Raw genomic sequence first — 16,508 nt, 5'->3', positions numbered from 1 at the left:
GACAGCGTCACACATGGAGATACTTCGTGACGTTGCAGGCAAGGATAAAACGGCTGATTTAAACTAGGAGGAGGTAGGCAATTCACCAAGCCACGGTAAAGCTCCGCAGTCCATGTCGTCAGTTGCATGATGAGAAGAGAAAGGTAAGCACTGGCCCAACTATTCTTGACAAGTTGCTTTTCCTTTACAAAGAAAATACATTAATTCTCAATGTTTTTAATCACAGGTCATACTTATTATTTCTCATTGCCGTACAGATTTATAATGAAGAGGAAAAGAGTTTTTAATATTCTGAAAAAAAATTTTAAAGGTAATGAGATGACTAATTTCTCCACGGGTTATTAAAATCACTTGGCACGGTTTCTGCTTGCACAGTCATCCGTATGGCCCCATGCTGTCCTGCAAAGAGAAGGCTGCCCTGTATCACAGATACGGCTGCATTAAAACCCAACTTAGTGTTCTCTTTTCTACCTGTTCTGTTTTCTTTAAGCTTTCTCCCTCCTTTCCTATCTGCTTTTGGACTACATTAGGTTTTTTTTTTTTAACTATTCCATTTTATTTCAAGTGTTGGATTATTATTTAAATATATTTTAAAACTATCTTATTTGTTTTCAGATTTATTTATTTATTTGAAAGGCAGAGTTACAGAGAGGCAGAGGTAGAGAGAGAGAGGGGGAGAGAGAGAGAGAGAGAGAGAGAGAGAGAGAGAGAGAGAGAATCTTCCATCTGCTGGTTCACTCCCCAGATGACTGCAACAGCCGGAGCTGGGCCACGCCGAAGCCAGGAGACAGGAGGTTCCTCCAGGTCTCCCATGCAGGTGCAGGGGCCCAAGGACTTGGGCCATCCTCCACTGCTTTCCCAGGCCACAGCAGAGAGCTGGATCGGAAGTGGAGCAGCTGGGACTTGAATCAGCGCCCATATGGAATGCCGCCAACACAGCAGGCAGCAGTTTTACCTGCTAAGCCACAATGCCAACCCCTTTAAAACTATTTTAATGGTTTCTCAGGATATGCAAAACATCTTTCAACTAACCAGTGTACTTTCAAATAATATTATTTCATGTATAGCATAAGGATTTTGTAACCACATACGGCTGATCTGTTATTTCCACCTCTTGTGTTATGTTTGTCATATATGTTACTTTTACATATGACATGAAGCCATAACACACTGCTAATAATCTTTCTTTAGACCAAGGATTAGCAAACTATGGCTTTATATGATCCCTGAGCTAATCATGGTTTGTATATTAAAAGTCCTGAGGAGGGGATTTTGGCTTAGTGGTTGAGACCATGGACGCCCACACCCCATACTGAAGTCCGGCTTTGAGCCCCAGCTCTGCTCCTGATGGCAGCTCCTTGCTCATGTGCACCTTGGGAGGCAGCAATGATGGCCCAGGTAGTGTGGTCCCCCCTGCCATCTACATGGGAGACCTAGGATAGAGGTCCTAGCTCCTGGCTTCAGTCTGGCCCAGCCCTAGATGGGCAGGTATTCAGGAATTGAGCCAGTGGATGGAAGATTTCTGTCCGTCTGATTTAAAAAATAAATAAATAAAGTGTGGTGAAAAAAAAGAAGAGGGAGGAGCCAGCGAGGAGGGAAGGATACACAGTTTAGTGTTGAGTGAAATGTCGTTATATGGCACATGGCTGTACATAAAGAGGAACAAATCGGAAATTCTAGGACTGAAAAATACACTAACACAAATACAAAATCCAGTGGATGATCTTAACAATGGAATAAGTTGGAGAGGAATCAGTGAACTGAAACACTGAATAAATAGAAATCACCCAGTTGGAACAACACAGGAAAACCAGACTGGAAAAAAGTGAACAGAATCTCAAGGACCTGTGGGATTGTAGCAAACACTCTAATAACGCCGCTATCATTGTCGTCTCCGACACATGGGAGGTAGAGGGCAGGGGCGGAAAAGTACCCCAAGAAGTAACGGCTGAAATCTTGCCAAATTTGGCAAAAGAAAACCATTCGGGTTCAAGATCTGAGCCAAAGTGAAGCAGAATCAACCCACGTCGACCCACCGCAAGATGAATTACAGCCGGACTTCCGACAACTAAAGACAGAGTGGGGAGCAATGAAACCAGCAAGAGAAGTGGGACGCCCTACCTGCTGGGGGGGAGACCATCCCCACCACGGCGCGTTTCTCAGCACAAACCACGCGGCCAGAAGGAAGCGGCACAACTTCTCTTCAAGTCCTGAAAGAAAAGAGCTATGGACCCGGAACCTCTCGTCAGTGAGAATGCCCTGCAGGAAAGGGGGAATCCAGGCATGGCATTAGTCTACTGGCTCTAGAAAAAAACAGCTAAATGCAATTCCCCATACAGAAAGGAAATGGTAAAAGAAGGACCCTGGGAACACTAGAAAGAAAGAAAAGAAGATTATAAGCAAAAATATGAGTAAAAACAATGGATATTCCTCTCCCTCCTGAGCTTTCTAAATTGTATTTGACAACTGAAACAAAAACGTGTCTGATGTGAGATAAACACGCAATTATCACAAGACCCAACAATTACACTCCTGGGCATTTTTTTCTAAAGAAACAGGAACTCATGCTCACACAAAGCCCTGTGCACAAATGTTTACAGCAGCTTGATGGACAAGGCCCCAGACTGGAAACTGCCCCTATGTATGTCCTTAAACAGATGCAGGCTCTAACAACCGTGGTTCATGGCAACGTGGGACACTCCGCAAGAGAAAGGAACGAACTGTCGATGCACTCTACGGCCTGGGTGACCCTCGGGAGAATCGGGCTGAATGGAAGAGCCAATCCGAAAAAGCGAATCACTGTACCACTTACATAACAGAGCTGAAATGACAAAATTGTGGAAATGGAGGGAAGGGGGCGTGGGTTGCTGGGGAGTGGGTGTGGCCATCGAAGGACAATAGGAATCCTTGTGGTGACACAGATGCTCTGGGTCTTGGCTGTACCGTTATTCTGTAGAGTTTTGCTACAGAATATTTTGCTCTGTGTTATTTTTCAATACCTTCATATGAATCATCTCAAAATCAAATGTTTAATTTTTAAAAAGGCTACCAACAAGAGGGTGAAATGCCAAGCCACAGAGTAGAAAAAAATTATTTGCAACACATACAACCTATAAAAGATTAATATCCGGAGTATATAGATAATTCCTATATGTCACTAAAAAATGCAATAAAGAAGTGGTTAAAGACAAATTATTTTAGAAAAGAGGATACTCAAATGATAAAAACACATATAAAAAGCACTTAACTCTAGTGGTTATCAGGTGAAAAGGATTAAACTCATGAAGAGAGAACACAATAGATTCTTCAGGATGGCTGAAATTTTAAAAAACGGAAATACCAAGTGTTAACAAAATGAATGTCCTGGATCTTTCACATACCACTAGTGGGAAAATCAATCAATATAACCAGTGTGGAAAATCATTCGGTAGTGTCTATGAAATCCAAGCATATGTGTCTCCTATGACTAAGCAGTTTCGCTCTTTGACATGTATCCAATATAAATGCACATACAGAGGGCATTAAAAGACGTGTACAAGAATGTCCATAGTTATATTACTCCTAATATCCTTATAGTCTAAACCGCTGAAATTCTAATCAAAGAATGGATACAAAATTAGGGCACGTCCATACACAATCACCCACATGTATTTATCCATGATGCATTGCTCGCTCTCCCTACCCATCAACCAGTCCTCAGGACGATGCCTCCAAAACGTCCCCTGGATTTGTTCACTTCTCTTTCTCCCCACTTGGATCCGCATCCTTTCTCTCACGGCTTACTGCAATAGCTGGTAGCTGGCATCTTGCTTCTCCTCACGCGGCCCTAGGGTTCACTAACTGCAAAGCAGTCCGATGGTCCTACTCAAACACACACCGGATCACCTCCTCCTCTTGTTTAGACTTTCTGGTGGGTTCTCATGCAGTTAGGATCGCACCTAACTCCTCGCCATGGTTTGGAGGGCTGCCGTGCTGGTTCTGAGATAATCGAGGATGTTTAAAAAGAAAGATCTTAGCGAACACGGAGTAGTTTACGTGAGGTGAGCTTCTTTCTCTCCCGCGTGGTCCCGAGTTGGCAGGACAGCTGTGTCGGACGCAACGTGGACTTCCGTCTCTGGCTCCAAAGCGCCTGCGCAGCTCAGACTCTCACAACTGCATCTCAGCTCGTCAGGGCAAGGAAAAAAAAACGTAAGGGGGCCGGCGCCGCGGCTCACTAGGCTAATCCTCCGCCTTGCGGCGCCGGCACACCGGGTTCTAGTCCCGGTCGGGGCGCTGGATTCTGTCCCGGCTGCCCCTCTTCCAGGCCAGCTCTCTGTTGTGGCCCGGGAGTGCAGTGGAGGATGGCCCAAGTCCTTGGGCCCTGCACCCCATGGGAGACCAGGAGAAGCACCTGGCTCCTGCCATCGGAGCAGCGCGGTGCGCCGGCTGTAGCGCGCCGGCCACGGTGGCCATTGGAGGGTGGACCAACGGCAAAGGAAGACCTTTCTCTCTGTCTCTCTCTCCCTCACTGTCCACTCTGCCTGTCAAAAAAAAAAAAAAAAAAAAAAAAAAAAAACGAAAGGGAGAGGACAAAGGAGAATTTGTCCCTTTTAAGGGCACAGCCCACAACTTCCTGTCTTCATTTCCACTTGCAGCTCATGGTCCAGCAGCTGGTCATACGGCACCACCGGCTACCAGGAAGCCTGGGCAACATCGTCGCTGGTCAGGCTGACCGTGCCCACCACTGCACTGTCCCGGGAGATGCGACCGAGGACACCCCCGCAGCCTCTGCTCCCGCCTGCTTCCTGCGGTCCGCCTTCCCGGCCTCGGCTCCTCCTCGGCTCCTGGTCTGGCCTTCTTGCTGATTGCCTCCTCAGTCCTCAGAGCCTTTCTCCCTGTCCTGTTCTATGTCCAGAATGTTCTTCTCTAGATCTTTTCATGCATGACTCCTTCTTATCACGCGGACCTCAGCTCACGCCTCCTGTGGCTTCTGAGACATTCTCTGGCTCTGCCCTTCTGAGCGAGTCAGCTCCGTCAGATCACTCTCCATCCCCTATTGCGTTGTTGCTGGCGTTTTATCATTAGCTTATATCCTCATTTTTTCTTCCTGCTTATCATCTGGGTCTCCTGCTGGACTGACTATGAGCACTCTGCGAGCAGGAGTGTGATCTGACTTATTCTCTGTTGGATCCACCGTCTAAAGGCTACCTTGGGTAAGTAAGCATTCACCCCGTGTTTGTTGAACAGAGAAACTAATTTAGCCCAAACCCCTCATCTGATACAGGAAGGCTGAGGGCCAGAGGAGGGCTGTGGATTGCCCCCAGATCCCCAGGTTAGTGCTTTTCTGTAACGCCCTGTTTTGTCCTGCCTCTTCTTTGAAGTTGCCTTCTATTCATCTTACCCCTCAGCAAAGTGCCTATGGCACTCAAGTATGACAGCCATCTGGTGTTTAGTCTATGCTACTTTGTATTCTTACGTATCCTTTATTACATATACAAGCGGCTATCTTGTTTCCCCCAACCAAGCTGCCAGCTCCCTGAAAATAGCCACCGTCTAACATACACGCACACACACACACACCAGTATGTATTTGACAAACCACACTGAAGTTCCTTTATTCAGTGAGGGTGAAGCCCGGGATGATTAGAACTCTGATCTTGTCCTATAACTGAGGCTAAAAGCCGGCTACCAGAAGGCTAGATTTGGTATTTGGGGCAGGACGGGGAGGTCATTTTTGTGTGTCCTCAGCGAGACATCGAGGCCGGAGCCCTTACCTGCAGCTGGAGTCTTACGTGGTTCATCAAACTTATGCAGACGGGCTGCTCTGGGTATCACGGGCGGGTTCTGAAAGGTGATCCTCGCCGTGGGGGGAATCAAGCCTCGTTCTAGCATACTTAAAATCCCTAAAAAGGAAGGTGAGCAGCATATGAGTTTAACTCCAAGCAATTCCACAAAGCATGAGCTCTATAAATTTTGCAAGAGAAGCTCACTCCAGTCATCCTCTCACTTGCAAGGGTACACCTAGTTCCTTAATCCTTTGCATGAAAAAAAAATGGCTACAGTGCACGTTCATTTAAGCTTAATAGTCTAACCCAAGGAAAAGAAAATGTCATTTCCAATATCCATAATCTGAAATAAAATTGCACGAAGGTAATTTCATTTTAAGGTAGAAATATAATTTCAAGGCAAACTAAAACTTCTTTATACTTATGACACTTTCAATCATTGGGAATATTGTTATTCCTTTTTAAATTCAGAGAAATCAGCCACATATTCTTAATAACTAAGGAGATGATTTGTTCTGAAAGAAACAAAATCTGTGTGCTTGAAACCATGCCCTAGGGCCAGCGCTGTGGCACAGCGGGTGAAGCAGCCGCCTGAAGCGCCGGCATCCCATATGGGCACCGCTTCCAGTCCTGGCTACTCCACTTCCGATCCAGCTCTCTGCTATTGTTAGGTAGGAAGTCAGATATGAGCTTATGTGTGTGTGACATAAAGGCCTAAAGACTTGACATCTAGGTCCAGCATATGCATCTCAAAGTCATCCCGATAACGTTTTAGGGGTAGCCCAGTATTTGCATCCTGCCCTGCCCCCTTCTTCCTGATAACCTGCCAGGTGGGGATCCCTGCCCCTTCTGCCAGATAATCTTCCAGATGCAGCCCAGCATCTGCACTTCAAACGCACCCAGCCCCTTCTACCCGATAACCATCCTTCCTCTAAGGCTCCTCTAAGGCAGGGCGGAGCCAGCCAGGCCTCCTCCTGTCTGACCTTCAGAGGGAAAACTCAGATAGGAGTTTTTAGTATTTACATCCATAAAGTCTTTCGTTTCAGGAGGAGATGTGTGAAGACAAAGACCCATCTCCTTAAAAACCCCTGGCCTCAACCAGACTGTGCGCTCAGTCCTCTGCCTCTCTGCTGAGCCACCCCTCTGCTGAGCCACCCGCCTGGCCTGGCCAGGTGTATTCTCTCCACTCAACCATGTAACCCCGCTCTCCCCCAGTCTGAGCGACTGGGCACTCTCTCTCAGGTTCTGTCTGGAGAGGTGCCCATCCGTTCTTAGGGATGTCCCTTCCCTAATAAACCTTGCTATTTTGCTTTCCACTACTCTCTGTCTCACGCCTGAATTCTTTCTTGCACGAAGACAAGAACCCTGCCATTCACTGGTAACACTATGGCCTGGAAAAGCAGTGGAGGATGGCCCAAGTCCTTGGGCCCCTGAACCTGTATGGGAGACCTGGAGGAACCTCCTGGTTCCTGGCTTCGGATTGGCGCAGCTCCAGCCGTTGTGGCCAATTGGGGAGTGAACCATTGGAGGGAAGACCTCTCTCTCTGTCTCTCCTTCTCTCTCTGTGTAACTCTGACTTTCAAATAAATAAATATTTAAAAAAAAGGTCACAACCTGTAGGCCCAAGGATCTTAGGCTCTTTGGAGGACCTCTAGAGGGGAGGGATTTACCCTTTAGTCTTTGTCTACCTGGACCACAGGGACCACAGGGTTCCTTGAGTTCCTAACCCTGGGAGAACACATAATAGAGGATTTCAACAGTGGAATCTGACTCTTGTGAAAACTTCAGCCAAACAACCATAAGGTGGTGAATTAACATTCTTGCCACACCAATGTAAACAAGCAGGCCAAACCCAATGAGACCAGGGGGGATTTATTTGGATCAAAAGGAGAGAAGACTATAGGAAAACTAGGTAGAGAGGAGTAAAGAGGGTCACGCTTAGGACATTCAGGCCTTAGTCATCTGCTCCCCTAGTCCTTCATCTGTCTATTCGTTCAGCCCCATGTTAAACGTCCACAAAGTGCTGGATATGGTTTAAGGCACCGGGAACATTAAAAACCAGAAATTCGCTGGTTCTACAAGACGAGAATTTAGACTAAGATATGCATAGTGTAAATGCTAATTATATTCATTCTAGCTTCATATTTCTGCATAATAGTAAATTAAAATAAATGTTTATTTAACTTTTACTTATTTTGAAAGAGACAGAGAGAGAAGCTTCCATCTGCTGATTCCCCAAATGCTCACAACAGATGGGGCTGGGCCAGGCCCAGCCAAGAGCTCAAAATTCCATCTGCACTTCTCACATGGGTGGCAGGGACCCAAGTACTTGAGCCATCACCTGCTGCCCCCCAAGATGCACAATAACAGGAAGCTGGATTGAAAGTGGAGGAGCTGGAATTTGAACCAGGCAGTCCGATATGGAACGTGGGTGTCCCAAGCGGCAACTTAACCGCTCTGCTAAATGCCTGTCGCAAACTAAATGTTTTCACAGCGCTATTCGAATAGCCTCAGAAAGATCTCTCAGAAGCTTCATAAATTCTAACAGGAGCACATAAACACAACGATACTTTTAAGACACAACACCAATGCTGAAATCAGTCCGAAGCTCAGAGAACGTTGGACTCCAGGCGTGGGAGGGACGTGGGGTCACCTGGCACAACCTTCTGAGGGCTCGGGGAGGAAACTCAGAGTGAGGACCTGAGTCAGCCATGGGTGGCTGAGCCAGAGTTCAGACTCAGGTCAAACCCCCACCCCAGCGCGGTGCTCTCTGCTTCCTCTCCCAAGCACGCTCAGCAGCTCCCAAGCCACCAACCCTTGCTGGCGTCCTTTTGCAAGACCGGCACGGGGGTGAAGTAGGGATCCATGCGGTGAGAAGACGGCAGAACGGTGAGGCTGGAGATGGTGGACCCTTTCACCAGCTTCTGAACCTTCACCTGCGTGATCAAGCATTTGTTTTCAGCACACGTGTTCGCCTTCACAATGAACACAGTTTTCTCTTGTAAACAATAAATAAGATTATGAACAGTTTCATTAAGTTTTAATAAAGTAGCAATATCGGCTCCAATTTTATTGCTCATGAGTACCCTGTGCTATTGTCTACTGTCAGGATTTTGTGTAATTTAAAATAGTTAATTAAATCCAATTAACATGTTGTGATTTCCACCATGCAAAGTCAGTACAGTAGTTAATAAGGGAACTATTAAGATTTTGTTCAATTTTAATGACTACAATATAAAAGTGCTAAATCTTGACGGAGGAGGTTTTGAATACAGCAAAGTTTGGTACAGGCGAATTTCCCAGGAAACAAATATTAGAGTTTTGAGGGTGAAAAAATAAATTGGGATAATTTACAGATACCTATCAGCCAGTATAAACAGGTTAAAGGTGAACTTGAAGTACACTCCTCTACTGATCTCGGAAACACTTAAAGACACAATATCTAGATCAGTTACAGTAGATAATTACTTTTCCTACAGTCATAGAATGCCTTTATTAAAGTTATGAAATATGAATTGCTTCTATTAAATGCTTTCTAGATTTTAAAGATGATACGCACTGCATATAAATCACATTTAATTGAATAGCCCAAGAACACTATTTTTACCTTTGTTATAGGAGATTATAAATTACCTGGGCCCTCTCAGCAGGGTAAATGCTGCTTTTTGGTATTTATAGACTGATTTAAATGTTCAAGTCATTTTCCCAACATTAATTAATTTGCATGACTTCCAAGGGAACTAGGTAATGGTTTGCTACTTAACTCATAAAGAACTCGAGACAGAAAGGTTAGATTTGTTTCAGGTCACACAGTGCGCTACATGTACACAGACTTCGGTTTTGAAACTAATCTGATGGTACACACACAGGATTTACCACTGCACCCAGTTGTACCACACCTTGCTGCCCAGTAGGGTCAAGGTGACCTTTGAGAAAAACAAAAGGAACATCTCAACCCTGGGTGTGGGGTGGGGAGTCACCTTATGAAATCAGCCTCCGCTGGCTGAGAATCTCTGTGTGAACCGTCTTAGCCACCCACCCCACCACCACCAGGAGGTGACAAAGAAAGGAAACTAAAGCAGCCATCGCTCCATGGATGCCAAAGCCTTCGATGACGCTCAGTAAACAAACACATCGAAATCGTATTACTTTTCAACATCTCCTTTTTTTTTTCAAGATTTTTATTACTTACTTGAGAGAGAGAATTACAGAGACAGACAGACAGACAGGAAGGTCTTCTATCTGCTGGTTCATTCCCCAGATGGCTGCAACAGCTGGAGCTGAGCCGATCCCAAGCCAGGAACCTGGAGCTTCTTCCAGGTCTCCCATGCAGGTGCCAGGACCCAAGCACTTGGGCATCTTTCATTGCTTTCCCAGGCCATAGCAGAGAGCTGGATCAGAAGAGGAGCAGCCGGGACTCGAACTGGTGTCCAAATGGGATGCCGGCGCCGCAGGCTGAGGTTTAGTCCTCTACACCAGAGCGGCAGCCCCTGGACATTTCTTTTATTTATTTATTTTTTAATAAGACTTATTAATTTGTTTGAAGGCAGAGTGATACTGAGAGGGAGACAGAGAGAGATCTTCCATCCGCTGGCTCACTTCCCCAAACATCTACAACAGCCAGGGCTGCTCTAGACCAAAGCTAGGAGCCTGCAGAGGCCTAAGTACTTGAGTCCTCACCTGCCGCGCCCCAGAGTGCACATTAGCAGGAAGCTGCATGGAAAGCAGAGGAGCCAGGACCCAAACCAGGAACCAGGCACGCCGCTCTGGGATGCAGGTGTGCCAATGCAATGTTTCCTCCCAGGTAAGTCAGAAGGGAAAGAGAAGATGCTATTGGCTATCGATGAGCAGAAGAGACGCATGCGCAGGTGCTGCCCAGTCTTGCCAGCCTCCCTCGGTCTGCCTTTTTTTTTTTTTTTTTTTTTTGACAGGCAGAGTGGACAGTGAGAGAGAGAAAGGTCTTCCTTTTGCCGTTGATCCACCCTCCAATGGCCAGCGCTCTGCGGCCAGCATGCTGCAGCTGGCGCACCGCGCTGATCGGATGGCAGGAGCCAGGTACTTCTCCTGGTCTCCCATGGGGTGCAGGGCCCAAGCACTTGGGCCATCCTCCACTGCACTCCCTGGCCACAGCAGAGAGCTGGCCTGGAAGAGGGGCAACCGGGATAGAATCTGGCGCCCCGACCCGGGACTAGAACCCGGTGTGCCGGCGCCGTGCCTAGTGAGCCGCGGCACCGGCCTGGGTCTGCTCTTACCCCCAGCCCTCTTCCTCTCTCCTCAACCCCACACGGTGGTAGCTCCAGGGTCTCGCCGCCATCAGGGAGGCTGAGATGATCACCGCGAGGCCTGTACTGCAGGGATGGCATGCACGAGGCCAAAGACTGCCCGCATCGGAGCCGGCAGGGGCTCCACGCCTCTGACTGATATCAGAGTCGGCCAGGCAAAGGCAGATTGGGAGAAGTAATTCGACTTAAATAAAATCGTCAAGCACTGTGGTGACGCAACATGTGGGTTTGGCCGTTTGGTGACATGGAACGTAATTTATCTGGATTTTCTGAAAGCCTTTGACAAAGAGCACCTGCCAACCTGCTCTTGAAACTGAAAAGTAGCAGGGTCCAACATAAAACAGCACACAGAGGAGGACGCGTGGGGACGGCCCGAGGCAGGAGCGTTCAGCACATTCCTAACAAGACTCTAATTCTTGGAGTTGCATCAGCCTACACAATGTCACTGACCCAACGACTGTGGTGAGGAGTGTGTGTGTGCCTGTGCATGTGGGGGCGGGGGAGGTGGGCATTGAGGGGAGTGTTACAGTTCACAGACGGAAAATAAATCCACCGGACGGTGTCGCTGGATCTGAACCATCCGCCCACACCTCTCCGTGGTGAGATAACAACCTCTGCACACCCTTGGTCAGAGCGAGCAGGCATCTGACGCCCTTCAGCATTTACTGAGCATTTATTATCTAACACTAACTTTAACACGATGAGCGTTAAATTTCACGAGCAGTGGGAGTGCAGAAGAGGGAGTCATTAACTCTGCCTGCTGGTGTTGCACAACGCTTCGCCGAGACTCAGCCCTGATCTCTACTGGAACCACTCAGGGAGCTGTTGAAAACACTGCTGCCTGGGCCCCAGCCTTGGGCAATTAAATCTGAATGGCTGGGCTGGGGCCTGGGCTTCGGCGTTTCTATAAAGCTTCCCAGGTGATTCTCCTGTGCAGCCAAGGTTGCTACTTAAATTGCATCTTTAAGGAAGCATTGAAATGTAGCAAGCGGAGAAGAGGATGCAGTTATAGGTACAAAGAATGGTGGGGTGGGGGTACGGAACAGCTCCACCTGCACAGCAACACAAGAAGGAGTCCCAAAGGGAAGGCGTTCTCACCTGGCTGGGGTAAAGGGAGTGTGTATCAGAGGCCAAGGGGATGAGACTGGAGAGGGAGTTTGAGATGTAGGCAAATGAGAAGCCGGCTGACTGCCTGACAAGTTCAATCATCGCACGCTCTGGCTGCGCAAGGCACACTCTTCACTGTGTTTGACTCAGGAGCCATGCTTTGTGGTGTCTGTTGTGTAATGTGAAATACCGTGAATAAAGTCATCTGAAATACTGGATGATAAATCGGACAATGTCCTTTATTTCTGACCCCTCATTTCTATTCGCAAAACTGTAACTCAGAGCTTTTTCACTTTGAGCCTCAACCCTCTATGATAGTTTAATTTTTTTTTTAAATTACAAACATAGGGGTCAGCCCTGTGGCACAGTGTGTTAACACCTGGCCTGCATCGCCAGCATTCCATATGGGTGCTGGGTCGAGTCCTGGCTGCTCCGCTTCCAATCCAGCTCCCTGCTAATGCATCTGGGAAAGCAGAAGAGGATGGCCCTGGTCCTTGGGCCCCTGCATCCATGTGGGAGACCCAGAAGATGCTCCTGGCTCCTGGCTTCTGATTGGCTCAGCTCCAGCCAGTGCGGCCATCTAGGGAGTGAACCAGCGGATGGAAGACCTCTCTCTCTGCCTCTCTCTTTAACTCAGTCCTTCAAATAAAATGAGTCTTTAAAAAAGAAGGTTACAAACATATACCTGTAAACTTACAGAAGAAAACACTATTCATATTCCTGATGGCCAGAATGAAACATTATTCTTGGCATATTTGCTTCCCGTGTTTTCAAAAAGAAAACCCTATCTATTTTATTATTCTGGTAAAGATGACAGATGTTCATTATAAAGATTCCATTCAATGCCAAAACACACGAAGATGAAAGTTTAAGAAGTCAAATATTATTAGATAACCCAACATCTCCAATATCTTTAGAATGACTGATACATCACTTTATAAAAATGGGATTACAGGGGCCTGTGCTGTGGCATAGTAGATTAAGCCTCTGTCTGCAGTGCCAGCAAGCCTTATGGGCACTGGTTCGTGTCCTGGCTGCTCCTTTTCCAATCTAGCTCTCTGCTATGGCCTGGGAAAGCAGTAGAAGACGGCCCAGTTGCTTGGGCCCCTGCACCCACAGAAGCCGGGAGAAGCTCCTGGCTCCTGGCTTTGGATCAGCCCAGCTCCAGCTGCTGTGGCCATTTGGAGAGTGAACCAGGCAGTAGAAGACCTCTCACTCTCTCTCTCTGTCTCTCCCTCTCTCTCTCTCTGTAATGCTGCCTCTCAAATAAATAAATCTTTAAGAAACTAGGATTGCATTATTTTTTTTTTTGACAGGCAGAGTTTAGGCAGAGAGAGAAACAGAGAGAAAGGTCTTCCTTCTGTTGGTTCACTCCCCAAATGGCTGCTACAGCCGGCACGCTGCGCTGATCCGAAGTCAGGAGCCAGGTGCTTCCTCCTGGTCTCCCATGCGGGTGCAGGGCCCAAGCACTTGGGCCATCCTCCACTGCCTTCCTGGGCCACAGCAGAGAGCTGGCCTGGAAGAAGAGCAACCGGGACAGAATCCGGTGCCCCAACCGGGACTAGAACCCAGGGTGCCAGCACCGCAGGCGGAGGATTAGCCTAGTGAGCCGCGGAGCCGGCTAGGATTGCATTATTGAATGTAATTTGACATGAATTAATAGGAGGAAAAAAGGCCAAATTAAACCCAACAAACTACTAAACCACAAATAAGTTGTTTGTTTTTTAACCACCAAAATTCTTCTGGGTTAAAAAAGATTTCTCTGCAAGGGCTGGAGAATGTTTTCCTGAAGGGCTAGGTAGTGAGCATTTGAGGGGTGTGGACTCTGCTGAGGCCCGAGTGCAAGCATAAGCAAAGCGAAAACAAACGGATGAAGCCGTGTGCTGTGGTCCGGGTGTCCGTGCTCCCTAAGACTCACAGATGATATCAGGAGGTGAAGGCTTTGGGAGAGATCAGGTCACCAAGGCTGAGACGGTTTCCTAGGAGAGAAGTCCCAGAGAGCAGCCTTGGCCCTTCCGCTGTGAGAGAACACAGCGAGAAGGTGCCACCTGTGACCACCAGAAGGCAGGTGCTCACCACACGCGGAATCCACCACGGCCTTGATCTTGGACTCCCCGGACTGAAAAACTATGAGAAATAAATCTCCTTGTGTGAAAGCCACCTTGTTTATGGCGTTTGTTATGGCAACAGAAACGGACTGATACACTGTGTTCACTGAAACTTCAATTACAAAAAAGGGTGGCCAATTCTTAGGCTGTATGTTATGGACCCCTGCACCCATGTGGGAGACCTGGAAGAAGCTCCTGGTTCCTGGCTTCAGATCGGCGCAGCTCTGGCTATTGCGGCCACTTGGGGAGTGAACCAGCGGATGGAAGACCTCTCTCTCTCTCTCTGCCTCTCCGTCACTCTGCCTTTCAAATAAGTGATTTAAAAAAAAAAAAAAGTTTTATTTATTGGGAAAGCAGAGTGACAGAGAGGGAAGGAAGACAGAGAGAAAGGGATCTTCCATCCGCTGGTTCACTCCCCAAATGACCACAATAGCCAGGGCTGATACAGACCTAACCCGAGAACCTGGAACTCTATCCTTGTCTCCAAAAGGACAGCAGGGGCCCAAGCACTTGGGCCATCTTCTGCTGCTTTCCCAGGTGCATTAGCAGGGAGCTGGATCAGAAGTGGAGCAGCCGAGACTTGAACTGGTACTTTTCTAGGGGATGCCTGCATCACAGGCTGTGGCTTAACCCACTGAGCCACAATGCCGGCCCCAGGGACATCGGAACTCTCCTGCTACTCCCATCTTCTGCCCCTTCCCTCCCAACTTTTGGTTATTCTTTTTACATAGTCCTGATTAATAGTTCCATAAATACACACTCGCCAATAGGCTGGCTTTGGTTCTCAAACTGCTCTTTACAACAAGTGTTCATGGGACTTAGCTTCCCCGAACCTCTGTGCCTGGGGTCATCCTTTCTTTTTTCTTTTTTTTTTTTTTTGAAAGATTTTATTTATTTGTTTGAGAGGTAGAGTTACAGAGAGAGAGAAGGACAGAGAGAGAGGTCTTCCACCCGCTGGTTCACTCTCCAGATGGCCGCAATGGCCAGAGCTGAGCCGATCTGAAGCCAGGAGCCGGGAGCTTCTTCCAGATTTCCCTTGTGCGTGTGGGGACCGAAGGACATGGGCCATCTTCCACTGCTTTCCTAGGCCATAGCAGAGAGCTGGATGGGGAGTGGAGCAGCTGGAGTGCCAACCATTGCCCACATGGGATGCCAGTGCTACAGATGGCAGGCTTACCCGCTATGCCACAGCACTGGCCTGGGGTCATCCTTTCCATTCTCAAGGCTTTGTAGACATTACACCATTGTCTTCTCCTCAGACGAGGCTTGTTGTTGCGAAATCTGATGCTAGTCTAAATTTTTAAACCTTGAAGGTTATTTGCTTTCTTACTGACTGGGTGTCTGATACATTCTTTATCTCTGAAATTCAAGTATATAACTAGGAGAGACTTCTGTTCCCAAGTCTAAATCAAACTCTTGCTGGATGCAGTGTTGTCTTTCCACTGGCCGATTCAGTTCTTTCTTCAGGAAAGTTTTCTTAGGTTTTGTCACTGGAAAGATCTTTTCACGTGTCGGGGTCTGTGAGGGACACCAGACATCCGTAAACACTGGTTCCTCTTTATCTTTCATATCATGATAACAAACTATTCGGTTTCTCCTGTTCCTTTTCAAACAGGACATCTCCGTGTTAGCTGGGAACACGGCTTTATCTGGGAACACAGCTATCCACGCACAGATTACACTTCCCAGGATCGCCTGGGAAATGTGGTCACGGGACTGAATGTGGGGCAGTAAGAGGCAGGCACAGCTGGCCCTGGCTGTCCTTACCCTTCCTACGGACTGAATGCGAGGGTGGAGGGGAGCAAGCTTCCTGCCTGAGAATGACTGCCCTGGCATCCCTGGGATGAGGAGACGGCGGTGCTTCAAGATGGAAAGAACCACATTCTGGATGACTGAGGTTAACAGAGCGTCCTGCCAATCGGAGACTTCTCACCTGGGGACTGTTTTGCGACTGGGATAAGCCCCTTCAAGTGTGTGTGTGTGTGTATGTATATATATATATATATATATATATATATATAAAGATTTATTTAGTTATTTGAAAGGCAGAGTTAAAGAGAGATGGAGAGAAAGAGAGAGAGAGGTCTTCCATCTGCAGGTTCACTCCCCAAATGGCCACAACAGCCAGAGCTGAGCCAGACCAAAGCCAAGAGCCAGGAGCCCCATCCAGGTCTTCCACGTGGCCACAGGCCACTACATCTTTGGATCTGTGACAGCAGTTTATTTATTTATTTATTTTTGACAGG

The 16,508-nt window shown here is 47.6% G+C and overlaps 1 protein-coding gene across 4 annotated transcripts in view; it reads right to left on the bottom strand.

Moving 5' to 3' along the window:
* IQCH (IQ motif containing H) overlaps positions 1-16,508 on the bottom strand; it is a 232,755-nt gene that overhangs the window by 135,377 nt on the left and 80,870 nt on the right. For all 4 annotated transcript variants that reach the window (XM_008268850.4, XM_051821802.2, XM_051821803.2 and 1 more), the window contains exons 6-7: positions 8,581-8,701; positions 5,754-5,882 (exon numbers count right to left, since the gene is read on the bottom strand). In XM_008268850.4, the coding sequence (XP_008267072.2) occupies positions 5,754-5,882; positions 8,581-8,701 (250 nt within the window). The remainder of the gene's footprint in view (positions 1-5,753; positions 5,883-8,580; positions 8,702-16,508) is intronic.

Source organism: Oryctolagus cuniculus, chromosome 12 (genome assembly GCF_964237555.1).
Source record: "Oryctolagus cuniculus chromosome 12, mOryCun1.1, whole genome shotgun sequence".
In the NCBI taxonomy this organism is placed as follows: Eukaryota; Metazoa; Chordata; class Mammalia; order Lagomorpha; family Leporidae; genus Oryctolagus; species Oryctolagus cuniculus.
Note: the sequence above shows the minus strand (reverse complement) of the source record. Positions and strands in the feature narration are given on the sequence as shown.